This window comes from Ictidomys tridecemlineatus, chromosome 11 (assembly GCF_052094955.1).
Source record: "Ictidomys tridecemlineatus isolate mIctTri1 chromosome 11, mIctTri1.hap1, whole genome shotgun sequence".
Classification (NCBI taxonomy): domain Eukaryota; kingdom Metazoa; phylum Chordata; class Mammalia; order Rodentia; family Sciuridae; genus Ictidomys; species Ictidomys tridecemlineatus.
In genome coordinates, this window is record NC_135487.1 from 71,790,982 (window position 1) to 71,817,288 (window position 26,307).

At 31.6% G+C, this 26,307-nt stretch overlaps 1 protein-coding gene across 4 annotated transcripts in view; it reads left to right on the plus strand.

The window, feature by feature from the left end:
* The window catches only part of Pkn2 (protein kinase N2), a 115,978-nt gene that overhangs the window by 53,623 nt on the left and 36,048 nt on the right, over positions 1 to 26,307 (plus strand). For all 4 annotated transcript variants that reach the window (XR_005735276.2, XM_005339118.5, XM_021735819.3 and 1 more), the window contains exons 3-6: positions 8,687 to 8,841; positions 16,925 to 17,042; positions 18,279 to 18,424; positions 18,517 to 18,730. Coding sequence is in view for 3 of the 4 variants with exons in the window: in XM_005339118.5 (XP_005339175.2) it covers positions 8,687 to 8,841; positions 16,925 to 17,042; positions 18,279 to 18,424; positions 18,517 to 18,730 (633 nt within the window). In the remaining variant the exon portion in view is untranslated. The remainder of the gene's footprint in view (positions 1 to 8,686; positions 8,842 to 16,924; positions 17,043 to 18,278; positions 18,425 to 18,516; positions 18,731 to 26,307) is intronic.

A 26,307-nucleotide genomic window follows, 5' to 3' on the forward strand; every position in this document is an offset into this window, starting at 1 on the left:
TCCTCCTATCTCAGCCTCTTAAGAGTTGCTGGGATTACAGGTATTATGCTCTGGCAATAATTACTTTCTTTAATATCTGGAATAGCCAGAAGAGAAATGTTGATTTAGTATAGAACTAATAATTTAGGGAATCTTAGTGAGTTCTAAATTCCAAGAACATAGCTATATTGAAGGAGCTTTCTGAATGACTAATATTTAATATGCAGTTCATAAAGTCATTCTTGGATGGATAGAGGTAAGAACTTAATTTTCTTTTTTATTATCACCCTATCCTCCTGAATATGGCATAGAAATTGTAGTTGTATTTTATGTGTAGTAAATGTGGAATCTATGACCTAGCTTGTGATGTAATTTCTACATATTATTCCTCATTTCTGATCAGAATTCTCACTTTGAGGTAAACATTTTGAATTAAATTGTGAACTCTTGTGAAGGAAAGAGTGGCTATATGATCATTAGCAAACTACTCCTCCGCCCATCATTTGTTTTCTCACCTTTAAATTTACAAGGTTAAATGATTCATCAATCCCAAATATTGGTAATTATTTGAGTTGTACTTTTTTTTAAAAAAAGTAATAAAATTGTTTACTTTAATACTTGGTATGCCATTCCATGAATTTAAAGATACTACCACAATCAGAAAAGGAATAATTCCTTTGCTCCAAAAGTCTCCCTCATGCTATCCCTGTGTACAACTCCCCCATTTCCCTGGCCAACACTGACCTGGTTTTTGTTGCTGTAGTTATTTTTTTAAAAGAATGTTATATAAATGGAATCTTAAAGTGTATAACAGCATATTGCCTTTGTGATTTATCTAAGGTGTTGGGTGTATCAGTAGTGGGATTGTTTTTTGTTTTGTGTGTTTTTTTTTTTTTTTAATTCTGAGTCCATTATCTAGAAGTATCATGATTTGTTTATCTATTTACCAAAAACTGGTTGTTTTCCAGTTTGGGGCAGTCATTAATGAAACTGCTATAAATATCCATGAATGTATAAGTAAGTTTATTCTTGTATGAATAAAAGTTTTCAGTTCACTTTGGTAAATATTTACTTAGGAGTAAGACTACTATATTGTATGGAGGAATGCATTGTATATTATAAGAAAGTGCCAAAATATTTTTCAGAGTGACTGTGTTACTTTTCTTTTCCACCAGTACTGCATGAGAGTTCCATATCCTCCCCAGAATTTGATATTGCTGATATGTTTTTAACCAGTCTCAGAGTTGTGTAGTGGTTGATAATACACATTATTTTCATCAGAGGGAGCAAAGAAGAAAAAACTTTTAAGGAAAATTTATAAGAAGATTGTGTATGCCTTAAGTAGAGTTACTCACAGAATGAAGACGTCACCTCTATTAGGAGATGTAATGTGCAGTTTTCAAACAAAAAAAAATTACAGATATAGGCAATCCTGAAATGTTTAATACTTGACAGAAAATGTCACGGCTCAAAATCTTTTCCACATCCTTTGTTTGTCATGTATTGAGAAAGCTAAACTAAAGACTGTACTAATTGTAAAATACTTAAGCAAAATTACCTCCATTGGTGACATCTAACAAAGGTCATCCTGAGTACACGGAATAAGTGACTAAGATACATTAACAATAAGCATTCATTACAATTTGAGCAGGTTCCAGATGGCTATAAAAGGTAGACATATCTGTTTAAACAAGAAAGTTCGATTTTGGGGAAGTATAAACAGTTAATATAACTGCAACCCATGACAAGATTTTACAGTAGGTTAAAATATCAATTTTTTAAGTACTAAGTATAAACCAAAGTACTGACCAATGAATAGTAAACCTTGAGACTTATTAGGAGTTTGTTAAGGAAATAGGAAACCAGTGCTTTAGTATAATGTTACTGGCTAAATATAGATGTGGCTAGGTTAATTTCAAACGTTTTTCCTCTAAATTATTTTTTAAATGTAGTAAATAGCCTCATTTCATAAGCAGATGTTCTGAATGTACACTTAACAATTTATGAATATTGAGCATAGACTATCAGCTGGCTATAAAATTAACAACAAAGGTTATATGATCTGAGCTGTCATCCTGCTAGACATAGTTGTGTGGATATATACCACTTGGAATTCCTCCAGATCTTGATTTTCTCATTTGTAAAACAAAGAGGATAGATAGACTGTATGCACCTTCTCTAGGGTGTTTTGTGAACAAGGTGTTTTAATAGCTTGAGAAAAATGTCAAGCATAAGGCATGCAAGTTCATCTGAGTCTGAATATGAAGCCCATTTGGATGTAAGTAAAACATAGGAAGTTTTCCTGGGATTGAGAAATAAAGATTCAATCTGTTTAAAGCTGGAGTTAGTAGTAAGAACCCTCTAAAGACCTTGATTGCTCTCATGTTCTACAATTCTTAATACATTTTGGAAGTCAACTAGTCTGCTATAGTTTTAGCAAAAATACTAAAAGTACCAGAAACAGCATATTTGAGCTGGATGTGGTGGTATACACTTGTTATCCCAGACACTCGGGAGACTGAAGCAGGAGGATCATAAGTTTGAGCCCAGCCTCAGCAACTTAATGGTACACTGTGTCAAAATGAAAAATAAAAAGGGATGGGGTTATAGCACAGTGAGAATGTCCCCCTGGGTCCAATCCCCAGTACCAATAAATAGATATTGTCTTCAATGTTCATCACTCCAAGTACAATGGTGTAGTTTCCTTTCATTTGATTATCTTTACATTTGTTGGGTTTCATCTGTCAAGATTTGTGTATTTCATTAATTATAGGAAATATGTAGTCTCTTTTTTTCATGTACAATTTTTAAAATTTGTTCTTTTTAGACATACATGGCAGAGTGTATTTTGACATTCTATACATACATGGAATATAACTTATTCTAATTAGGATTCCATCTTGTGGTTTTAAATGATGTGGAGTTATACTGGTCGTGTATTCACGTAAGAACATAGGAAAGTTGTATCTGGTTCCTTCTACTGACAGTCTGTCTTTTTAATATTGTACCTCCTACATTTCTTCTGCTTTTTCCTTTTGGAACTCCAATTAGATGCATTTATTCAAGTGTCTTTCAGAATTTTATTGTTAAAATTTAATAAAATGGCTGGGCATGATGTTGCATACCTGTAAATTCCTGCCATCTGGGAGGCTGAGGGAGGAGGATTGCAAGTTCATGGTCAGTCTCATCAACTTAGCAAGACCCTGTCTCAAAATTAAAAAGGACTGGGGATACAACTAAGGAGTAAAGTATCCCCGTTTCAATCTCCTGTACCACTAAAAAGAAAAAAAAATAGTGAAATGCAGATTTTGCTGTTTGTTTTAAAATATAGTCAATTTTTGGTTTTTATTTTGTGACCATCTTAATGGTTACCTACAAATTTAGAATTGATACATATTTCTGGTGAATTAACTTTTTTATTATAATGAAACAACTCTTTTTATCTGTGATCTTTCTACCTCAAAGTATCTTTGTCTGTTAATATATTTTAGTTGTTGACTGACCTTTATTTTATTTATTTGTATGTGGTGCTGAGAATCAAACCCAGTGCCTCATACATGCTAGGCAAGCACTTTACTATTGAGCCACAACCCAGCCCTAGGTTTAAAATTATTGATCGCATGGAATATCTTTTTTATATTTTTCAACTTTCATCTTTTCTACATTCTATATGTTTGGTATGGTTCTTATAAGTAGCATATATTTGGATGTGGATTCATTCATTTGTTTTTACCACTCTAATTTTTGTCTTTTACTTGGATCATTTATTATATTTATATAATTACTGTTACATGTAGGTCTGTAATTACTAGCTTACTCTTTGCTTTTAATGTTTCTTCTTCCTTTTCTTGCCATTTTTGGAATTTTTTAAAGAAATGAATCACTTCAGAAATTGTCATGTACCGTATGCCTACTTATAAAAAAACTGTAGTGGTATTTACTACTTTCATCTGCTTCCTAGATAATTCATTCAGAGCCCTTAGAATGGTCCATTTACTTATATTCTGTCGTTTATGTTGTTATTGTCATAATCTCTTTTTTAAAAATCCTTTAATGACTTTTTTATTAATTTATGTAGTGCTCGTTTAAAGTTACTCACATATAAGCCACTATCTGTTTTCTTCATTCCTTGTTTCTCTTTTGCTCTATCATTGCTACCACATTTTTTCTTCTTAAAGTATAGATCATTCAAGATTTCTTTTTAGGAGTTTGTTTGTGACAAGTTATATCCATCTTTTTCTGATAATATTGTTATTTTGTCCATACTCTTTTGACATATATTTTTACTGGGAATATAATTCAACAAAAAGTTACATCATTTTCAAAAACTGTTATTCCTTCTTCCAGCTTTCATGATGTGTCCACGTTGGGTTTTGATTTGTTTTGTTTTCTCCCTGTATATATCTAATTGGAGTTGATTGGGTATTCTGAATCTTTCATTATTTCTTTTAAAAATGATTGTTATTACTTCCTTGTATAATGTCTTAGAATCACTGTTTTTTCCTTCTGAAACATAAGGTTAAAAGAAACTATCTGTTTTTCTGCATCTGATCTGCTATAGAAATAATCTATTACAGTAGGTAAGAACAAATTCTAGTTCTCAAGATACCTAGAATTTCTTAGGGAAAGCGAACTTGAAAATAGATCATTATAAGGGGCAGAGGATATAGCTCAGTTGGTATAGCATGCTTGCCTCTCATGCACAAAACTCTGGGTTCAATCGCCAGCACCAAAAAAAAAAAAAAATTAAAAAGAAATTTTTAAAAATTAAAAAAAATAAGAATTCAAAAAGAAAGAAATTAGATTATTATAATACTATATAACATTTTAATGGAGGGAAAAAAGTATATTTTGAAGATATATTAGAATGTGTATCTGTTTAGACTGAAGAATGGTTAAGAAAGATGTCTTAGAGAAAGTAATGCCTAATGTAAGCTAACAGTAGTATGGAGGAAAGCAAGTACACCGTATTTCACAGAAATGGACCTTTTTTTTCTACAATATTTGACAGAAATAATAATGAAAGGTTATCGTAGAACTACATAGCATAAGGTCTTTAGTCCTTAGATATGAAGTTGGGACTTTATTTGTAGTCCAAGCAATAAAAATGTTTCAGTGAGGGAATTTAAGGATGTCCTGTTCACTAGCCACTTTAAAGCACAGCAATATATATTGGTTAAATGTGTATAATGACATTATTTCATAGGCTTATCTCTAGTGCTTTATCTAGAGGTGCATAAAAGCTCCCTGCTATATAAACATTAAACCAAGTTTATTGAATTTGTATGATGTATTTGAATTGTATAATGTTTAGAAGATTAGAAGCATGCCCAATTTCTTGTAACATCCACTCCCCCCCCCCCAAAAAAAAAATCCCTGTTTTTCTGTTTTGTTTGTTTTTGGTAATTTTAGCAATAGATAAGCAAATGGAGATTTGTTATAATGGGTTTCATTTTTTAAGAAGCAAATATTTAAAAGTAAATTGAACTTTTTTATGACTTAAAGACAGTCCTTAGAATGGAAAAATAATTTTCATTTTTTTAAAGAATTCAAAAAAGTTTTTGAGCTGAGAGAACATTAATGAAGAGTTCTGATTATCCCAGTTTTGAAATATGGCTCATTATGAAGAAAAGTGTTTAATGAATATACTATAACCATATGTTTTATAAACTTACAATAACCTACACATGAGAGAAGAAAAGTAGCAAGAAGGAAAGCAGGTTAAAAGGAAAATGGGTAAAATTTATGAAAAAAGGTGAAGTATTTTTCTTAATTTCTAAGTTTAAAAAAAGCAACCTTATGAAACAAAGCATACCAAAAGCTTAATTTCTGCCTTGTCAAATATTTTTCTGATGGCAAATTAGCAAAGTTTCAGGTGTTTTAACATTAATAAAATGAGATTCTGTAACAAACCCTTGTAAGTTTCCTTGAAGATTAACTGAATAGAAATATCAGCTACTTAAAGACTGGTAATTTTATTGAGGACTTAGTGTGTTTTACATAATGATCTAAACTCATAAAGGCTTTATAATTTAGAATAACCCCATTTGTGGCTGAGAATACTTAATCACAGATATGTTAAGTAAGTATATAATTAAGACCATACCCGTAAGTAGCTGCCCCAGGTTTTTAACCCAGGCATTCTGATCTCAAGAGTCCAGGCTCTTAACTGTAGTGTTATTTCTTATGTTCCTGTAATCCTTATTAAAACTGTGAGAACATACTTTTCCATAAGAACAGTGTTACTTTTACAACTTCAGTGGATATTTTAGTGTTATAGTACAACTTACTGTACGATACAAGAATTTATTACATAGTATCTCTAACAAATTGTAATTTAACTTTTGTGTAAATGTTTCCAGAGGTAAGTAACTTTATTACATATCAAGGCAAACCATTTCATTTTTAAATAACCCAAAATGTAAGGATTTTTTTTTTAATCTTGTGATACAACTTTGGACCACATTACCTTTTACCCATTTGTTTTGATTCTCTGCCCTGTGGGAAAATAGTAAGTAGACAGTTTTCATTTCATTTTAAGACAGATGTTTAAATGTTTAAACAGGAATCATCTCCCAAACAACACATTTCCATACATTTTTCAACTGAGGGTATTTTTTTAATGCATTTTACTCCTTTTTAACTGTGTTTTCTCTTAAACTCTTGTATCGTTTATATAAAAAAAGAAAAAGAAAACCTAACTGTACCCTGATTTGTACTGTTCTTTTTTATAATAGATTCAGTGAGATATACTCACTCTTCCTACAGTGACTACTACCAGTTAATGTTTGTTGAATATTTACTGTACACCACACCCTGTTCTAAACTCTTTACATGTAACTTATTTAATCCTTACAATAATCTTGTAGAGTACATGCTATTTCACTGTATAATAGATGGGGAAAGGGAGGTACAGAGCTGGTAAATAACTTACCCTGTGTTGCATGTTTGTACAGAATCTCAGTGTCAAAACATTCAAACCTAGGCACTCCTATCAACTGTACTACAAACATTAAGTAGTTGTTTTTTGAACTGATATGAAACCCTATCTATATATCAGTTTTCTACAAAAATGTGTCACTATAAAATGAACTTTTGTAGTAGCTCATTTGTAATTCATTGAATTCATTTAAAATATAAACCTTTCATGAGTTTAATCCTAGCTAATAACTCTTTTTTCCTGAAATGTAAAATGTGAATAATATATACCTCAAAAGGTTACTTGATGATTAATAACACACATATACATGTTTATTTGTATATATATAATTAAACTGTTACACGTATAAGTGTGCATACACTCACAAAATAGTAAAGTTGCTTACAAAGCCTCTAAATGTAGAAAAATAGCACACAGCACAGCAATTAACAGGACAGATTTCAGAAAAGAACTAAGTTCAGATCCAGGTTTTTGCCACTTACTAGCTATACAGCTTTGGGCAAGTTTCTTAACTTCTCAATACCCTACTTACTGTAACATTAATACTCATCATAGGACCATTTGTGAGATTGCTTATATTTTTAAAGCACTTAGATCATTACTTGCACCTAGTAAGTTGTATATAAATATTAAAACACTTGTTTTACTGTTGTTTATCAGTGTCACACTTAGTATCTGTATTTTTATAATTAACAAATTATGTTTTCTTGTTTTTAACTAGTTGATTTTAAAAAAAATGTTTTTAGTTGTCTATGGAACTTTATTTATTTATATGTGGTGCTAAGAATCAAAACCAGTGCCTCATATATGCTGTACCACAGAGCCCCAACCCTGAACTAGTGAATTTTTTAAAGAATATGAAATATGTTCATTAAAATAAGTTAATCACTTATTACATTGCATGGAGAGAAGAGAACCCTGAAAGCCTAAGTTAAGTAACTTGTAGTTTAGATAATTTTCTAGTTCCTTATTGCCTGAAACAGGCCTGGTACTCAGATCTTCTGGCTTTTCTAGGAGAAAAGGAGAGCTGGTGTGGATAAAAATCAAAACAACGAACTTTAGTATGAAGAGTTGTAGTTACATGGTAGAATTGTTAGAAGTTAATTACTCCAAAATAATTAGATGATTCTTTTTGTTTGAAGTTTTTGTTTTTTAAGTACAAAGAACACAGTATACTTTATAAGACAGTGTACATGAATGTAAGAAATTGTGAAGGTTTGCATGCTGTGATTAAGTTGTTAGTAATTAATGCTGTCACTTTATTTCCAGAACTCTGTTTACAAAGAACTATTTTAGTGGAATTGGGATAATGTTTTAATATGCTTTGTTCTCTAATCATTCTGGTATTGTTAAATTAAGGCATTTAATTGCAGGGTAAACTATTCACAATGCTTTATTTTATTTAAAAATAATAATGTTGGAAAAACTCTTGTACAGTCACCTACTTCAGTTGCAGACTCAAAGTAATCACTTCTTCAGGAAGCGGAATCTACCCTAGTAAGTGGTCCTGCAACTCAGATATTTCTTTTGCTTGAATTAATTATTATGTGTTTGTAATGGAATGGGATTCCATTCCATTTAGATGACTTCAAGTTCATCTCAAACCCTGTTCTTCCAGTTTTAAGCAGCAGTTGATCCTAATAAGTAACTTTTTTTTCCTTTGGTGCTCTGAATTGAACCCAGAGCCTTGTGCATGTGAGGCAAGCACTCTACCAGTTGAGCTATATCCCCAATCCTCATAACTTTTAACATAATATTTTTTTACAGATTGCCCAAGGACTCCAGATACTCCAAATAGTGACCCTCGTTGTTCTACTAGCAGCAATAGATTGATGGCCTTACAAAAACAATTGGATATAGAACTTAAAGTAAAACAAGGTGCAGAGAATATGATACAAATGTATTCAAATGGGTCTTCAAAAGTAAGTATAGCAAATAAGTTTATAGTTGATTTTCATTTTTTCGAGATTCCATATTTTTTTTTTAATTTGCCTACTTGCTAAAGTTTATTTGTAACCCCAGCATCAGTAATGGTAATGGATTGGGAGTCATTTGATGGACATGCATAAAGAGATGAAAATGTGAGTCATCTGTCATAAATGGTTTCTTTTGAGATCACCAGGGTGATGCTCTGCCTTCTTAAGCTCTCATACTATAAATAAGTATACTTTTTGAAGTTTATTTAATGCCACATATTTTGTATTTTTGTATCATGCTTTTAGCTGGTAATTTCAGTGTTTCAACAGTATTTTATGGTATTTGAGAGCACTTTAGCCTCAGAATTATAAATTATAGACAAATTTAAAAGCAATTTTTTTTCAAAGCCACATTTGTTAATTCCTTCCAAAACTCAATTAATAAATAATTTGGCTATATGAGTAAAGGGTATACAGGCACTCTGTATTTGAATCTTTTTTTTATAAATCTAAAATTAATTTAAAACAAAATATTTTTAAAATTCAGGCTATAATGTGTTTTTGATCACCACATTACAGGTTTTTAGAAAAGAGCTAATGAAAGGAGCATTGGTAATTGCCTGGTTTATACCTGTATACACTTGGTAAATTCAGTGTTTAACCTCCAATGTGGATGTATAACCTCCAATGGAAAAAATTAGTATTGTGAGGAGCCACTTTTAATAATGAGAACATATCCTTGTTCTTAGGTTTAACGTGGCAAAAAAAAAAAAAAGAAAATGTTGGGAACCACTGAACCAGATTACCGTGAAAGTTCTTTTCAGCATAAGGTTCCATCATTTTAATAATTTCTGAAACTTCACACAAAGATGTATCTGTTATAAAACTCTAAATTTAATATTTTCAACTCATTTATTTTAAAAACTTCACAAATCAGTGTTTTTTCATATCTTAATCGGGATTTGTAAATAATATCAGAATAAAATTCTTGTGTTTTTGTTTCAATTTAGAAAGAATTTGAAATCAGAGGGGAAAAGATTTATTCTTAGAGTCTCTCATTGTACTTCCACCCCTAAATGAAATTTGGGGAGACTAACAGAGAAATGTATATGTGTTATAAATTTTAAAAATTAAATTAAAAATTAAAGTTTAATTATGAAAATTATATACTATGCCTTATTTCAAAAGAATTTTTATTGTTTTTAGAGAAGTGTATATTTATTCGATATTATTTTGATACTTGATCACTAATGTTGAAAATTTATTATTGGTTGATAAAGTTGTTATTTTCTGTACTGTTGTTTTTAATATTGACCTGAGTTTGGAGAATTTTTCATTTTTAGCAAGTGTTATTTTGTTTTTGTTCAAAACTATGTTCCTGGAACTGTGAGTGTACCAAATGTTGCTAAGCATTTTAAAAGTAAGTTAAGCGAGTTACTGCCCTCTATCTTTCTCTAGTAAGGTTTTTAAATTTTTATTGGTGGATTACTTTAAGGGTTTTAAGAACCCTTTAAAGTTATGGGAAATATGAATGTATATGTTGATAATTGATGGACAAGGTTTTTAAAAATGGTCTCTAATCTCCACAAGATTAAGAACTGTTCCTCCAAATTGAGCAGGTATGGACATACTAAAAGAATTTCATAGAAAAGTTACAGTGACCACAGGTCCAAAATATGAGCACTCTGTTAAAGCAAATACAGATTTTCCAATAGCATTTTATTTTTAATTAGGGAATTAATTTGAGAAGGACTCAAATGAAGGTTCAAAGCCTATTGGAAGCTTCTATAGTCTCTGAGGTAGACCTAACAGTTTTTTTCTGTCTAAGCTTATCTTTACTGTTTTCATTTCTCATCTTTAAACTTCTCAAAGGATCAAAGTATATCTTTATGAAATTAGGAAAGATTTCAGTTTGAAATTATATGGACTGTTTATTCATTAGGGATTTAATTAACAGTTTAACAGTTATTATACTAGGGTATAAATGTAATAAAGATGGTGCCTTGTACACAGTAGGTAACCAAGCAATAATATCCTGCTTTTAGGAGACCACTGGCTTAGAAAAAGAGATACTACATGTAAATAATTACAATATGTAATAATAGTTTGCTCGAGTTACTTTTGAAACACCCTGGGGAAGGATCACTTAACTACCAGAAAAATCATTTAAGTCTTAGCATAAGATTCAAAAGTTGATTTGGCATTTGAGAAGAAATTACTCTTTAGGGATGATATGCCCAATATGTATAGGGTAAGAAATTATGGAATACCTTGGATTCTTCTAGGAAATGGAAGCGATTTGATATAGGTATAATACAGGTTCTTAGCATGTTTTTTACCTAGCATATCTAGTAATAGAATATACTTTTAATATTAGTAGTTGTCAATTCCATGACCCACTTTGCTTGGGAAAAGTACTGTAGTTGATTCCAACAGAACTGTTTCTCACTTCCCCACTAGAAGAGCGTTAATGACTGAGACAAAGTATGAGATGTAAAATAACTGAAAGACAAACCAGATTGTTACAATACTTTGTATAAAATTAATTAGTTGGAATTGCATCTTATATATGGAGCTGCTAAAAACTTATAACAGGGAAAATACACCATCAGATTTAAAGTTTAGAAATTTCACATTATCCTTCTCAGATTTGAAGAATTAAACAGAGAAGGGTAAATCTATAGGCAGCAAGTTAAAGTAGGTTTATAGTAGTCCGGGTTAAAGAGCTTTATTTTTCCTAAACAGCAGTGAAAACAAAGGAGACAAAGTCAAGCTATTCATATCTGGATACAAGGTGAAAGGCACAGTCAAAGATGATTCTTAGATTATTATGTGCACAGACTGGATGATGGTGTTCTTCACAATGACAGCAAATTCACAGAGTTGCGTGGTAAATTTAGGGACAAGGATGGTCAAATTCAGATTGGCGATAAAGTTTTCTTCAGAACTTCTGTTATTGAATTCTGTAGGATAAAATTTTCACCCCTGTACATGGTATAGCCGGAATTGTCCTTTTAAAATTTAAGTAGGACATTTTTACCTTCCTATTCAAAATCCCCAGTGGCTTTTTATCATAGTTAGAACAAACCTAAAGTCTTTACTCTAACTGTAATCACAGGTGATTTATTTCTGACTATGTTTCTCATCTTCTAAAAACACTTTTCACTCTCATTATGCGGTAGTTATACTGGCTTTTTTGTATCTTTTGAACATAGCAAGCACACTCTGAACATCAGGGCCTTTGAATTGCTGTGTTGTTCTCATTATTTCTTCCCCTGTTTTGTAGCTTTCTCTCCCTGCATTAAAGCCTCTACTCAGGTGCTGCAACATCTGCAAGCTCTTCACTACAATCCTAATTAAAATAGAACCCTGTCTCCTTATCTCCTTTCAGTTTTACCACTTTCTGAAATTACGGTTTACATGATCACTTTCTTTATCATATTTTAAACATTAGAATGTAGATTTCTTGTTATCCAGCTTGGTATAATCACTCTGTCTCCAGTGCTTAGAACAATACCTGGCACATTGAGATATTTTACCAAAATACTCAATAAGTACTTGTTAAGTTCATGGATTCTGCTATAGTATGCATTCATTACTTCTTACTTCCATTGGCCTAATATTTATAAACTATTCGTTTTTTTAATCTTTACATACTATAATTGCTTTCATTTAACCCCTTATGACTAAGATATTTCTATTATTAGTACAGAGATATGATGAAGGGCCACTGTTTTGCCCTTACCCCTTAGAAATAAAGAGTCATATATCTTGGCATTTTGTCATTGGGCAGTTGTGCCACTAAGCAACACCATTGATTTTATGAAGGGGGATGGTATCTCTGAGGGTTCAATAAGGCATACTGAAAAGATATCTGCTATTCATATGTTCAGATAAAAAAACAAACTCCTTATTAAAATGTGTGCTTCTTTCCAGCATTTTGTAACTTCTCATAAGCTTTCTCATACTTTTTCCTAATTTGGATATACTGACTATCCATCTCTATCTACCCTAACCACCAACCCTCCAGTCAATTTTTAAGTTTTATTAAGATCCAATTAATATACAAAAATTTGGAAATATGTATAAACTCTTGAGACCATCACCATAATTAACATGCTTCCATATTTTTCCCTGTATTCTTTTGTGGATGTTTTGTTGTTGTTGTTGTTTCTCTTTTTTGGTCTTGGAAGTTTTGTATTTGGGTTTTTTTTGGTTTGCTTTTGTGTTAACACTACTTGACATGAGAAGTCCTCCAGTCTTCACATATTTGAAGTTAACTTGATGTTAACAATCTAGAAAAACTTTCTGAATTCTATCCGCAAAAAATGATCCCACCTTTCTTTGACATTTTCTTTGTCTACTTTTAACTTTCTGATACATGTAATTATTATATCTCCTTAATTAAACTAGGTGCTTTATAAAGAAACATTCTGACTATTCTTCAGATTTTCACTGGTCTGACAACATTTAGCATATGGAAAGTAAGCAATAAATATATTATAGAAAAAATAAAACAATAGTTGGTTTATTTATTTGAAAGTTTTATGTGTGTGAGATGTGGTTTGTTATCCAACTGTGACTTTAGAACAAAATTTAATATCCCATGGTGACTTGCAAAGTAGTAGGGTTTTTTTATATAAAATAATGTATAACTTGAAAACATTACAGAATTTATAATAATTTTTATTTATAGTTATAAAATATTATCCATTCCAAATATAATCACGAGACATTGTAGAGTGCTAATAATTAAGTTGTTTAAACTAGTCTATTAAATTGAACCATTTTAGTTCAAAATCAGTCAAATGTTGGCATTTTCATGTGATTCAACCTAATAAATAAAAATTTTCCCAAAGTCTTCATCAACATAAAAGTCAATTATTCTCATACATTTGGGCCCACCTTCTCTTGCCTTCTACAAATTAGGTGCTAAATTAAGAAAACCCATTTGATTCCTTTTATGCTAGAAAGCATAAAATTGATATGTAGTAACTGTACATTGCCTGATTTGGGGGAGCCACTCTGAATGACCCATGCCTTCCAGTTCTGAAGCAAGAGGCTCTGACCAGTCACTACATTTGTGGTGACTGGGCATTGTCCCAGCTGGGATAGCAAAGGCATGTCTTCAGGTGTAGGCGTTACCTTTGAGGGTTGAGCTACACTAAGGTGTCCTTTGTAACCCTGCCCCTTCTGGCCTTTTTTGGATAGAACTTTCTAAGAACAAGAATTCCCCCAATAAAAGCTCACTTCCAAATGTGCTCGCTGCTCTCTTGCCAGCCTCTCAGTGACTTTCCCTTGCTCTGCCTTTTGGGGAGCCTGAGGCTGAGAGCAGAGAAGCTGTCTGAAGCTTATTTTTAAAAATTTTTTTTTTTGTGTGTGTGTGTGTACACATTTAGTTTTATTGTAACAAAGCAACTTGTACACTTTTAACGTTTAAAACTGAGCATCATCTTTCCTTTCCAGTGAAAACAAAAAAGAAAAATTTAAAAATAAACAAAATTACAATAGAGAATGTCAATTCCAAATAAAATCCTACAGGTTCTGCTGATTCTCCCATTGAGTGGCAGGGCTGTCTGAAGCTTATTTAAAGGTAAAGTGTGTCTGCATTTAATTTGGTGTTACTGCAAATTCAAGCAAGCGATCTTAAGTTCAGCTGGCCATGCAGGTCAGGGGTGGCAGTAGATGATATCCAAAATCAGTTTTAAAAGCCTCCATTATACATTGACGTCTGTGCATATCCCCTAGAAGTCTGGGTGGAGAAAATTTACTTTCTTATAAATTAATACAAGTGCTATTACTTGCATGTTGACTTGAAATAATTAAGAAAAATAGTATTTCTAAAGAAATAAATAACAATTGTCATTTCACAAAATGATAAAATAATAAAAAGAGCAGCATACTTGAAAAGCATGTTACTGTATAGTTTTCTTAGTATTTATACTTACTATTAAAACTTAATTGAGGGGCTGGGGATGTGGCTCAAGCGATAGCGCGCTTGCCTGGCATGCGTGTGGCCCAGGTTCGATCCTCAGCACCACATACAAACAAAGATGTTGTGTCCACCGAAAACTGAAAAATAAATATTAAAAATAAATAAATAAAATTTAATTGAAATAAGATACTTAACCATTCTTTTTATTGCTCTAAAAGAGAATGTTTTAATGCCAATTAAATACTTAGTAATATAATTTTACTATTATAATGCTTATAAAAGCTATGTTATAGGGTAATGTCCCCTTTTATACAGTTTCTTCAAGAAACCCAAAGCTTTCATAAGATGGCCAATTTTACATATTAAAATTTGAGCTGATGTCTTTCTGATGGCACAATATTAATTGTGAGTTTTGAGATGCTAAGTTTTTCTCTTACTCTGGTCTGATCTCAAAGAGTTATTTTAAATCTTCCATTTGTCTGATATTCCTACTAGTAGTAGGTAGAGAAACTACCATAGGAAAATGTACTTTCCTTTTAAATTTGGAAGGTGAATAGTTACATTCATGAAAGCATATATAATGTGTCACAGACAAATGCCAAATTCAAGCTAGTATTCGTCTTAATAAACCACAATTATCAAATGTGTATGTGGTATTTGTGTGTATATGCCTACTTTATGGGCCAAACTGATATCTAAGGTAAGCTATTGGAGCTCAACTCCTTGGTGTGAAATCTAATACTTTATTAGAGAGTAAAATCTGGCTAGAACTAGCTCCTTAAACCAATGACCTGGGGAACAGGAAAGAAGTGGAAGAAAAATTTATAAATTGCTAATTGTTTTTCCTCCATGATATATATTACTCTATGTTTGATATTTGACAGAATATTTTTAGCTCACTTTTCTTCTCTTATATAAAAGCAAAATCACTATCTTACCATTTGTATCTTCTTTCTTTCCTTTACACAGTGTCATAACAGTGTATGTATGTGTTTGGTTTATTCAAATGAAACTGCCCAGCTGATGTTTATCTCTTTCTCCCCCTTAACTTTGATAGGTTCTGGTGTTAGGAGAAGTTGATTATTTGCTGTTTTATTTCCAAATTAATACATATTTCCTAAGTAATAAAGGTAGAGATACTTAAATAATCTGTAAAGATCGCCTTTCTTTGTGCATAAGTATTTCCTAACCTGATACTTTACTTTTATCTATTATTTATTTTTTTCTGTAGATACCCATATTGACAACTAATATAATTCTCCAAGCAAAGGATGTTAACTTATGATATTTTAAAGTTCCAAATTAGCTTTCTATGGTTGTTGTAATAAATTCTCACAAATTTAGTGGCCTAAAGCAACACATTTATTATGTTACAATTTGGTAATTATTCTGTCTTAAGTAGATATCACTGAGCTAAAATCAAGGCATTACTGGGTGCACTGGTGCTGGCCCATAATCCCAGTGGCTCGGAGACTGAGGCATGAGGATTTGAGTTCAAAGCTAGCCTTGGCAACAGTGAGGCACTAACCAACTCCGTGAGATCCTGTCTCTAATTAAAATACAAAAAAGGGATGGGGATGTGGCTCAGTGGTTAAGTGCTCCTGAGTTCAATCCCCAATACCAAAAAAATAAATAAAATAAAGGTGTTAGCAAGGCTACATTTCCTCCTGAAGGTTTCAGAAGAGAATCTGGTTCCTTGCTTTTTCTAACGCCTGGAGACTGTCTGCTTTCTTTGGTCCATGTGTTTATAAAAAACAGAAGAGTATGGGGCTGGGGATGTGGCTCAAGCGGTAGCACGCTCACCTGGCATGTGTGTGACCCGGGTTTGATCCTCAGCACCACATACAAACAAAGATGTTGTGTCTGCCGAAAACTAAAAAATAAACATTAGAAAATTCTCTCTCTCTCTCTCTCTCTCTCTCTCTCAAACATTAAAAACAGAAGAGTAGCAAGTATTATTTACTTATTTTCTTTCATATATTTTTTTAAATTATGGAGTTGTTTTTCTGTTATATCTCTTAAGTTCGATGGCTTTTTAAAAAATTTTTTGTAAATGTATCTACAAGTACTGGTATGAGTTGATCTATTTAAAAGATAGAAGAATGTTTCATTTGTCCCTTTATCTGCTTACCTTTTCAAACTTACTTTTAATAGGATCGGAAACTCCATGGTACAGCTCAGCAACTGCTCCAGGACAGCAAGACAAAAATAGAAGTCATACGAATGCAGATTCTTCAGGCAGTCCAGACCAATGAATTGGCTTTTGATAATGGTGATGGAATAGAAATATAATGTCATTATCCTTTTATGGGCCTAGAGTGCTAAGTAAATCTTACAGTGAAGAGACAGTGGTTCAAAGTTAAGGGGGAGAAAGCATTGTAGAGTTTTTTTGTTTTGGTTTGGTTTTTGTTTTGTGTCATTTCGTACAGATTTTGCTCTCTTCACATGGGACAGATGGTTTCAGATACTTGAACCTCATATTTCATGAATATATTGACCTAGAAAGTATTTCTTCGTTTTAATAAAGTATCAGCACTTTATATTTTTTTAATTTGTTTCTGCCTATGTAAGAGTATGGCTTTGTTTTGTTCTTTTTGTTATGTATGGTTTTTGTTTTTGTTTTTTATTCCAGAGGGAAACTTTATGGTTAGTTGCTACAAGTAGGACTAGAAACTGTAGTTTTCCCTTGGTACCTTTTGGGGATTGAGGCCAGGATCTCTAACGGATACCAAAACCTACCGATGTTCTGGTCCTTTATGTAAAATTGCATAATATTTGCATAAAATGAATGCATATCCCACAGGCTTTAAATTATCTCTAAATTACTTATAGTATCTAATACAATGTAGATGCTATATAAATAACTTTTACAGTGTAACAGCTGGATATTGATTATACATACACACACACTTTTTTTTTTTAACTTATTCAACACATGAGCACTTTTTAAAAAAAGCATTTTTGAACCTGGGATGATTTGAATCTCTTGATGTAGAGCCTATAAGTATGAAGTAACAACTGTGTTTGGTATCATGATGTTATCATAATATAATAAATTCAGTTCTAAAATCTTTTTTCTGTCAAATTTGTGATTTAGATTCATAATGACTAAATGGAATGCTCTGAATTTAAACCTTGAGTTTATTATTACTTCAGTGTTTTGTTTTTTGATAGTAGGGATTGAACCTAGGGGCATTTAATCATAGAGCTGCATTCCTAGCACTTTATATTTTTTATTTTGAGACAGGGTCTCACTAAATTACTTAGGGCCTCTCTAAGTTGCTGAGGCTGGCCTCAAACTTGTAATCCTCCTACCTCAGCCTCTCAAGTTGCTGGGATTACAAGCATGCGCCACCATGCCTGGCATTGTTTCAGTGTTTATTGATTTAAGGACTAACTTTTTCTAATATTTGAGGAATTTGTTTCTTTTTCATGTTTTTTAATCACACAAGTTAGAAAGTCAAATAAATGTTCAATTAATGAAACTTTGTGTTTTCCCCCCCTCTAGCAAAACCAGTGATAAGTCCTCTTGAACTTCGGATGGAAGAATTAAGGCATCATTTTAGGATAGAGTTTGCAGTAGCAGAAGGTGCAAAGAATGTAATGAAATTACTCGGCTCAGGAAAAGTAACAGACAGAAAAGCACTTTCAGAAGTAATTTTAAATAAATATTTTAGTATATTTTAGTATATTATTCAAAGAATGTGATTATTTAAGCAATAATAATTATCTTTTTCACTTGCAAGGCTCAAGCAAGATTTAATGAATCAAGTCAGAAGTTGGATCTTTTAAAGTATTCATTAGAGCAAAGATTAAATGAACTTCCTAAGAATCATCCCAAAAGCAGTATTATTATTGAGGAACTTTCACTTGTTGCATCACCAACACTAAGTCCACGGCAAAGCATGATATCTACACAAAACCAATATAGTACATTATCTAAACCAGCAGCATTAACAGGTATGTAGCACACATCTCTCCTGTTTTTTAAGTTGTTGTGTGTGTATATGTGTGTGGCCCTGGGGAAATTGTTGTGTGCAGATTTTTTTTAAATTATGGGAAGATTTGCATAACATAAAATTTATATGTTTTAATCATCTTACATTATACAATTCAAAGGGAGTTAATATGTTCTAAATGTTGTGTAACTATCACCACTATATAGTTCTAGAACATTTTTATCATTTTGTAAGGAAACCTATACCCATTAAGCAGGCACTCCCTTTTCCCTTTCTTCCTAACCTTCTGGCAAACACTTACTGGCTTTTTGTCTCTATGCATTTATTTGTTCTAGATACTTCATATAAGCAGAATCATATAATTTGTAGCCTTTGCATCTGTCGTATTTCATTTAGCATATACTCCTTTCAAAGTTCGCTTAGTACTTTATTCCCTTTATGGCTGAATAATATTCAACTTCATGGATATATATCACATTTGCTTAACCACTTGTCAGGATATTTGGGTTCTTTCTACTCTTGACTCTTGTAACTAATGCCACTATGAAAATTTGTGTGCAGGTTTTGGTTTAAGCACTTGTTTTCAATTTTTATTTTGACAGGGGGTGGTATGTATATACTTAGGAATGTAATTACTAGGTCATATAGTAACTCTATTTCTAAGAGGTAGTTTTTGTGTGTGTGTGTGTGTGTTTTTTTTTCCCCCTGTGATACAGGTGATTGAACCACTGAGCTTCAGTCCCAACCCATTTTTATTTTGGAAACAGGGTCTTGCTATGTTGCCAAGGCTGGGCTCAAGCTTGCAGTCCTCCTACTTCAACCTCCCAAGTATCTGAGGTTATAATCATGCACCACCTTGATTAGCATATATAAAAGTATTGTATGGAGTGTTCCTGTTTCTGTCCATTCTCCCAATACTTTTCTTTTACTTCTTTTTGATTATAGCTATAATATTATGTCCTCCATTGTTGAAAGTAAAGTTGTGGTCTCCACCTGTTTTTGTGGAACTGTCTATATTTCTTCCTTCAATTATACAGATTTTTGTTTTATATATTTTGGGGCTCTGTTAGGTGCATTATATATTTCTTATTATTTTTTGATGGATAACTTTTATCAACAATTTTTACTTAGTCTCCTTTAACAATTTTTACTTAGTCTGTTTTGTCTGATTTTAGTAGAGTTGTCTCTGCTGACTTTGGTTTCTGTTTGCACTGAATATCTTTTGCTGTCCTTACATTTTCAATCTATATGTGTATTTGCATCAAATTATGAGTTTCTTTTTAGATAACATATAATTGGATAATTTTTAAAATCTATTCTTCCAGTCTCCATGGAATAGTTTTATCATTTACATTTAAGGTAATTACTAATAAAATGCCATAAATTCTGATGCTAACTATTAAGAGTTAGGTAAAATTTTATTGGTTTATGGCATGTTCCCCACAACATTGCTTTCATTTAACCTGCAAGCTTAGAGTTCCTGGGTAACTTGCACTTCTAACCAATTGACTACCAATTTTGGGATAATTCACCAAAACAACCTACAGAACTCTGGAAAACATTATGGTAGTTTTATTATTAAGGATACGGATTAAATCAGTCAAAGGACAAGACTCATAGGGCAAGATCTAGAAAGGTCTTAAATATGAAGTTTTTGTATTCTTGGGATATGTAACCTTCCCAACATATTGGCGTCTGTCACCAATGAGGAAATTCACTTGAGCTTTGCATATCCTGAGTTTTTATTGGGACTTTGTTATTATGTAGGTGTGACAGAGTGAATCATTGCCATGTGATTGAATTCAATCTCTAACTTCTTGCCCTGCCCTGGAGGTCAGGCTGATACATAGCTCAAAGTTTCAATCCCTTAGTAATATTGTTAGTGTTTTCTAGCAAAGTTGTCCCCCATCCTGAAACTGTCTAGGGGCCTACCTTGAGTTAACCTTTGAGCGTAAAGTCAGGTGTGATTCAAGGGTTCCACCATGAAGAGCACATACATTGCTATTTCTAGGGTCATTTCATGATTTAGAGGCTTCTTCCCACAAACAAGGGATAAAACTCAGCCAAATTGATTTTTATACAACAAAAGAGCTTGCTTCTGACAGTTTGGTATTTGTTTCCTGAATTCTTATGTTACTACTTTCTTTTGTGTTGGATTGAATTTTTTATTCTATTTTTTTTGTTGTTGTTTCCTTTTATACTTAATGAACTTGGTTTCATAGAGTAGTTTTAGATTCACAGAAAAATCGAACAGAAAATATAGACATTCTTTATAAATCCCATTTGTATATATGCATAGCCTCCCTCACATCATCATCTTATACCAGATTGACAGTTTTTTATAATTAGTGAATCTATATTGACACATCATTATCATCCAAAGGCCACTGCTTCCATTAGTATTCACTCTTGGTGTTCTACATTCTATGGATTATGACAAATATATAATATCATGTAACTACCATTATAGTGTCACACAGAATAGTTTCACTGCTCTAAAAATTCTGTGTCTGCCTGTTTATACTTCCCTTGGCCCAACTTCCAGCCCTGGCAACCACTAATCTTTTTACTATTTAGGCTTTTTTTCCTGAATGTCACATAGTCAGACTCATATAATATGTAGTTTTTTAAAGTTTCCTTTCATGACTTGACAGCTCATTTCTTTTTAGCACTGAATCATATTTTATCAACTGGATGTACAAGTTTATCCATTCACTTACTGAAGGACATCTTAGTAGCTTCCAAGTTTTGGCAATTATGAGTAAAGCTACTACAAATATCTATGTATGGGTTTGTTTTTTTCTTAGTAGTTACCCTGGTAACTCAGTAGCCTACAGAAACTCGTTCTTTTATAGGTGCACCTTCCCCCTCTTTGCATTGCTGTTGTCACAAATTATGTCTGTACCTATATGTTCATTTACATAGGTTATAATTTTTTGCTTTGTCATTTAAATCATAAGAGTTACAAACCAACATAGTAGTACTTGATTTTATATTTTCCTATGTAGTTAGTTTATCTGTGTTCTTTATCTTTTTCTTTGTTTTCAAGCTACTGTCTAATGTTTTTTTCATTTCAATCTGAATAATTTCACTTACATTTTTCTGAGCAGTTCTCTTATTGATGAGCTACTTTAGTTTTTGTTTTATCTGGGAATCTTTAATTTTTCCTTTATTTTTGAGTGATGGATTTGCTACAAATAGGATTCCTGGTTGACAGTTTTTTTCCTTTCACCATTTTAAAAGTGTTATCCTATTCCCTTCTGATGGTTATGGTTTCTAATTAGAAATTTGTTATTAGTCTTATTGAAGATTTCTTGTGGGTGATGAATTACTTTTTATAAAATTATCTCCTTTGATTTTTTTTTTTTAACCATTTAATGTGTCTTAAGGTGAATCTCTTAGTGTATCCTATTTAGAGTCTTTGAGTTTCTTGATGTACAGGTTCATATCTTTCATCAAATTTGAGGAGTTTTCAACCATTATTTCTTCAAATGTTATTCTTTTCAATTTCTTTTCCTTTGGAACTCCATTATTTATGTATTTGTGTGCTATCGGGCATCTCACATTTCATTTAGGCTCTGCATTTTTTCTTTATTCTTTTTTCTTTCTGCTCCTAACTAAGACTTGATGATTTCAGCTGAACTATCACCAAATATACTATATTTTCTTCTGCTTGCTCAAATCTGCTGTTGAATAACTCTAGTAACTTTCTTCATTTTATCATATTTTTTCAGTTCCAGAATTTCTCTTTGGCTGTGTGTGTTCGTGTGTATGTGTGTGTGTGTGTGTATGTACTCACAGTAACATGTGGAAACTGCAAAGCCTTATTCCCCAAAGCATTTCATTTTACTTCCTTGGCTTTTTGGCTTATATATTGTTTGCCCCAACTGTGCCCTGATTATTTACTTTTAAATGTTTTTGACATATGCTCTCCAATTAGCTGATTCTCTGCCCTTAAAAATTTGGGGTACAATAAAGATAAGCCCTTGGTGTTAGTCCTTTAGGGATCCCACAGATATATCAAAGCAGTCAACTACAGTTTGAGAATGAGTGTTCTCTATTTGCTCTGGCACCAAGACCCTATACCAGGAATGGAGGCTGCCATCAAGCTTTAAGTTGTGTGTATTATTTTTCAAATTGTTAACATGTCAGTGGTATCTTAAGTCAGACGGAATTGTTATTTAATACATAGCTCTTAGATATAATGTATATCCATGGGGCAGTGAAAAATAAATGATTGGAAACATTACAGCACTGTTCCTGAAAATGTTTGGGAATCTTTAGTTTAACCTTACATATTATAGTACCTGTTTATCTTTCTAACTGTTTTGAATCTTATACAACTCCTACCATTATTTAAATTAGTTTGTGTACCGTCGTCTGTCACAATTAGTTAATGCACAATCTTTCTCTGTTTAAATGTCTTTGCCTTATTCATCTTCTTACTGTACATATTTTTTTAATCAAAACTGCAATATAGACCTATAAAAACAAAAACCTTGTCATCTGCTTACATATAATCCTGGCCACTAACACAGAGCGTTTAATACATGCAAAGAGTATTTGTTAAATAATAGTTGATAATTAGGCAGGAATTATACTTCTTATCTTACTTTCATCATCTTTTAGCTTAGTGCTGAACACATTATTGATACTCAAGAACTTTTGAATGATTCTTTGATTAAAATATGATTTTAAATATTTGAAAATCAATGGTATTTCTAGAAAAGTATTAGAACCACTTTTAAAGTCTCGGCTGATATGACTGGAAAATTTTTCCCTTTTTATTGTAGTCTGTTCTTCAGTTATATAACTTCTTTTCAGTTTGTTTTTCTATCATTTATATCCTTACTAAACTCTATTTAAAAATCATATAAATCACCATTCTAAAAAATATCTTACAATTTTTAAGGCAGTTTGATTTTAAAAATGTCTAATTTCCTTAAGCATCTACTGGATCATTAACTGAATGTGGAATAACCAAGAAGAGAAATGATACTTATAAAGGATTAGAATAATGAAAGATAAACATGGATAAATCCAAAGCATTTTTTAATCTGACTTTTTTTTTTACTGCTTTCTATTTGTGGTTTATCTCATTTAACTCTAGTTTCTTTTAGTGGTTATATGATTATAACATTGAAATTTACAAATTTGTTGTTACTTTGATATAAGGTTATAAATAAGGGTTTTTGCTCTATATTGTGAGATTTTACTAGTTTTTACAAGAGGAGATATCTTCAGAATCAAAAAGAATGTTAATTCACTTGTACTAACATGTAATACTGAATTATGAATTGGTAAAATAGCTATTAGTTTTTCCAGTCAGTTGAAAGAAATAAGAATAAATTTACTTATTCTATTGTAATTCATAGCCTCTACTTAGGAATATAAGCATTTCTTGGATTTGCTTGTTTTAAAAATTTCACATTATAGGTTATGAAGGTAAAGAATGTAGTTTTAATCTATTTCTAATAAGGTTATATGAAGTTGCAATTATGTCATCTCATAAAATAAAGAAACTTCTAGATGTTTAATAAAGATCTTAATGCCCTCCAGATTTGTTTTGTTCTAAATGAAAGCAGGTGGTGAGCATTGTCATGCCCTGATACATTGAAATTACTAAAATATTTAATAAGCTTCCAGGGTTTAAAGTAGTAGCCAGATGTTTTCAGTTTCCCCAGAATGGCTTTCACAACTAAACATTTACTATGGAAATTAGCAAAGTTTGCCAGTATATGAAAAGGCAAATAAAAAACAAATACAATAAGTTATTTTTTTGAACTAGAATAAAAATGATAACCACTATACTTAATCTGTCTTATCACTTTATAGTAAAATAAGATTTCCACAGCACAACAACACATGAAAAAAACTGAAATTCTACTCTTTCCCCAACTTTTAATAGGTTTATTGAGGCATAATTTACATTCCATAGAATTTACCCATTTTTAAATGTACAATTTATGATTTTTAATAAATTATATGATTGTGCCACTATCATCAATATCATTGTGAGAGCGATTTTATTAACTTTTAATTGACATATAATAAACTACACATTTAAAGTACCTAGTCTTGCTTTCATTATTTCCAACAAGAAATCTGCTACCATCTTTTTTATTATTATTTTTATTTCTTTGTATGTGAATTTTTTTTTTCTTTTGCTACTTTTACTGTTTTCTATTTATCACTGCTTTTGAGAAATTGGCTTATGGTGTGGTTTACTTGTATTTCTTTGCTTTGGTATTCCTTGAACTTTTTGGGTTATAGTTTTCATCAAATTTGAAGAATTTTTACATATTCATTATATATATATATATATATATATATATATATATATATATATATATATATATATATATATACCCCTACATACATATACATATATGTATATATATCTCTTTCCTCTTCTCCCTGCTGTTCATCAGGAACTTCAGTTACACATATGAGGCTACATGTTGTTAAATTCATCATTAACATATGTTCTGTTCTTTTTTTTTTTTCCCCTCAAGTCTTCTTTCTTCCATTTTTGGTCTTTTTTTTTTTTTTTTGCTATGTCTTCAAATTCACTAATCTTTTAAATATTTAATCTATCACCAGTTCATTCAGTGTACTTTTAAAGACATCTCAGACAGTGTCCGTGAATTATCTCTAGAAATTTGGTTTGGATCTGTTTTATTTCATTCATGTATCTGTTCAACTTCTGAACAGATGGAATATAGCTATAATAATTATTTTAATGTCCTTGTCTGCAAATTCTAACATTTATGGCAGGCTACTAACTTTGTGGTAATTGGAACACTGAGAAAAAAAAACAAATACACCTGATAATCTTTGATTAACGGAAAACATTTTGAATTTTTTCTTGTTGAGAGCTAGATACTTTTTAATTTCTGTGAATATTTTTAAGCTTTGTTCTAGGACAGAGTTTCTTATTTTATCTTTTCAGTATTGCTTTTTGACATTTGTTATGTATAATAAGAGCACCATTTAGGGGTAATTGTTCTTTCTGCTGTAGGGTAAGACTCTCCAGTGTTCCAGGAATTAAGATTTTCAGTCCTAGTTGGTAAGAACAGGCTTCTTCCCTGTGTACACTGAGTATTGCTGTTTCTGATTTTTCAGATGGTTCCCTTGTCTCAAGCATTTTATTCATAAGCAGGTGCTGATTGGTACTTTGAATAAGGTATGGGAGAGACCTTGTGTGTCACTGAATTCTACCACTCTACCACTCTCCAAACCTTAAAGCAGCATTTTTAATTCTTATATAGTGTAGCCCAAAGGATGACAAAGCTTCGTCTCCAGATGGCCTTTTGAACACTTTTAGTATTTATTTGCCTAAGAAAATAGCAATTATTTTATGCTTAATTACAACTCTTATTCTTTTGACTAACCTCTCAGAATGGAAAGATAATATGGTAATTTTACATATCAAACAGAACAGTGGCTGTTTATGTAAAAAGCCTGTGAAGTTCTTTTCTATGTTAGCTGAATACTAGTAACCATAACTATTATTCCCATTGTCAGACTTATTTATAATTTCTGCATGCTATTTCAATAGATGTATTATTTAACTTC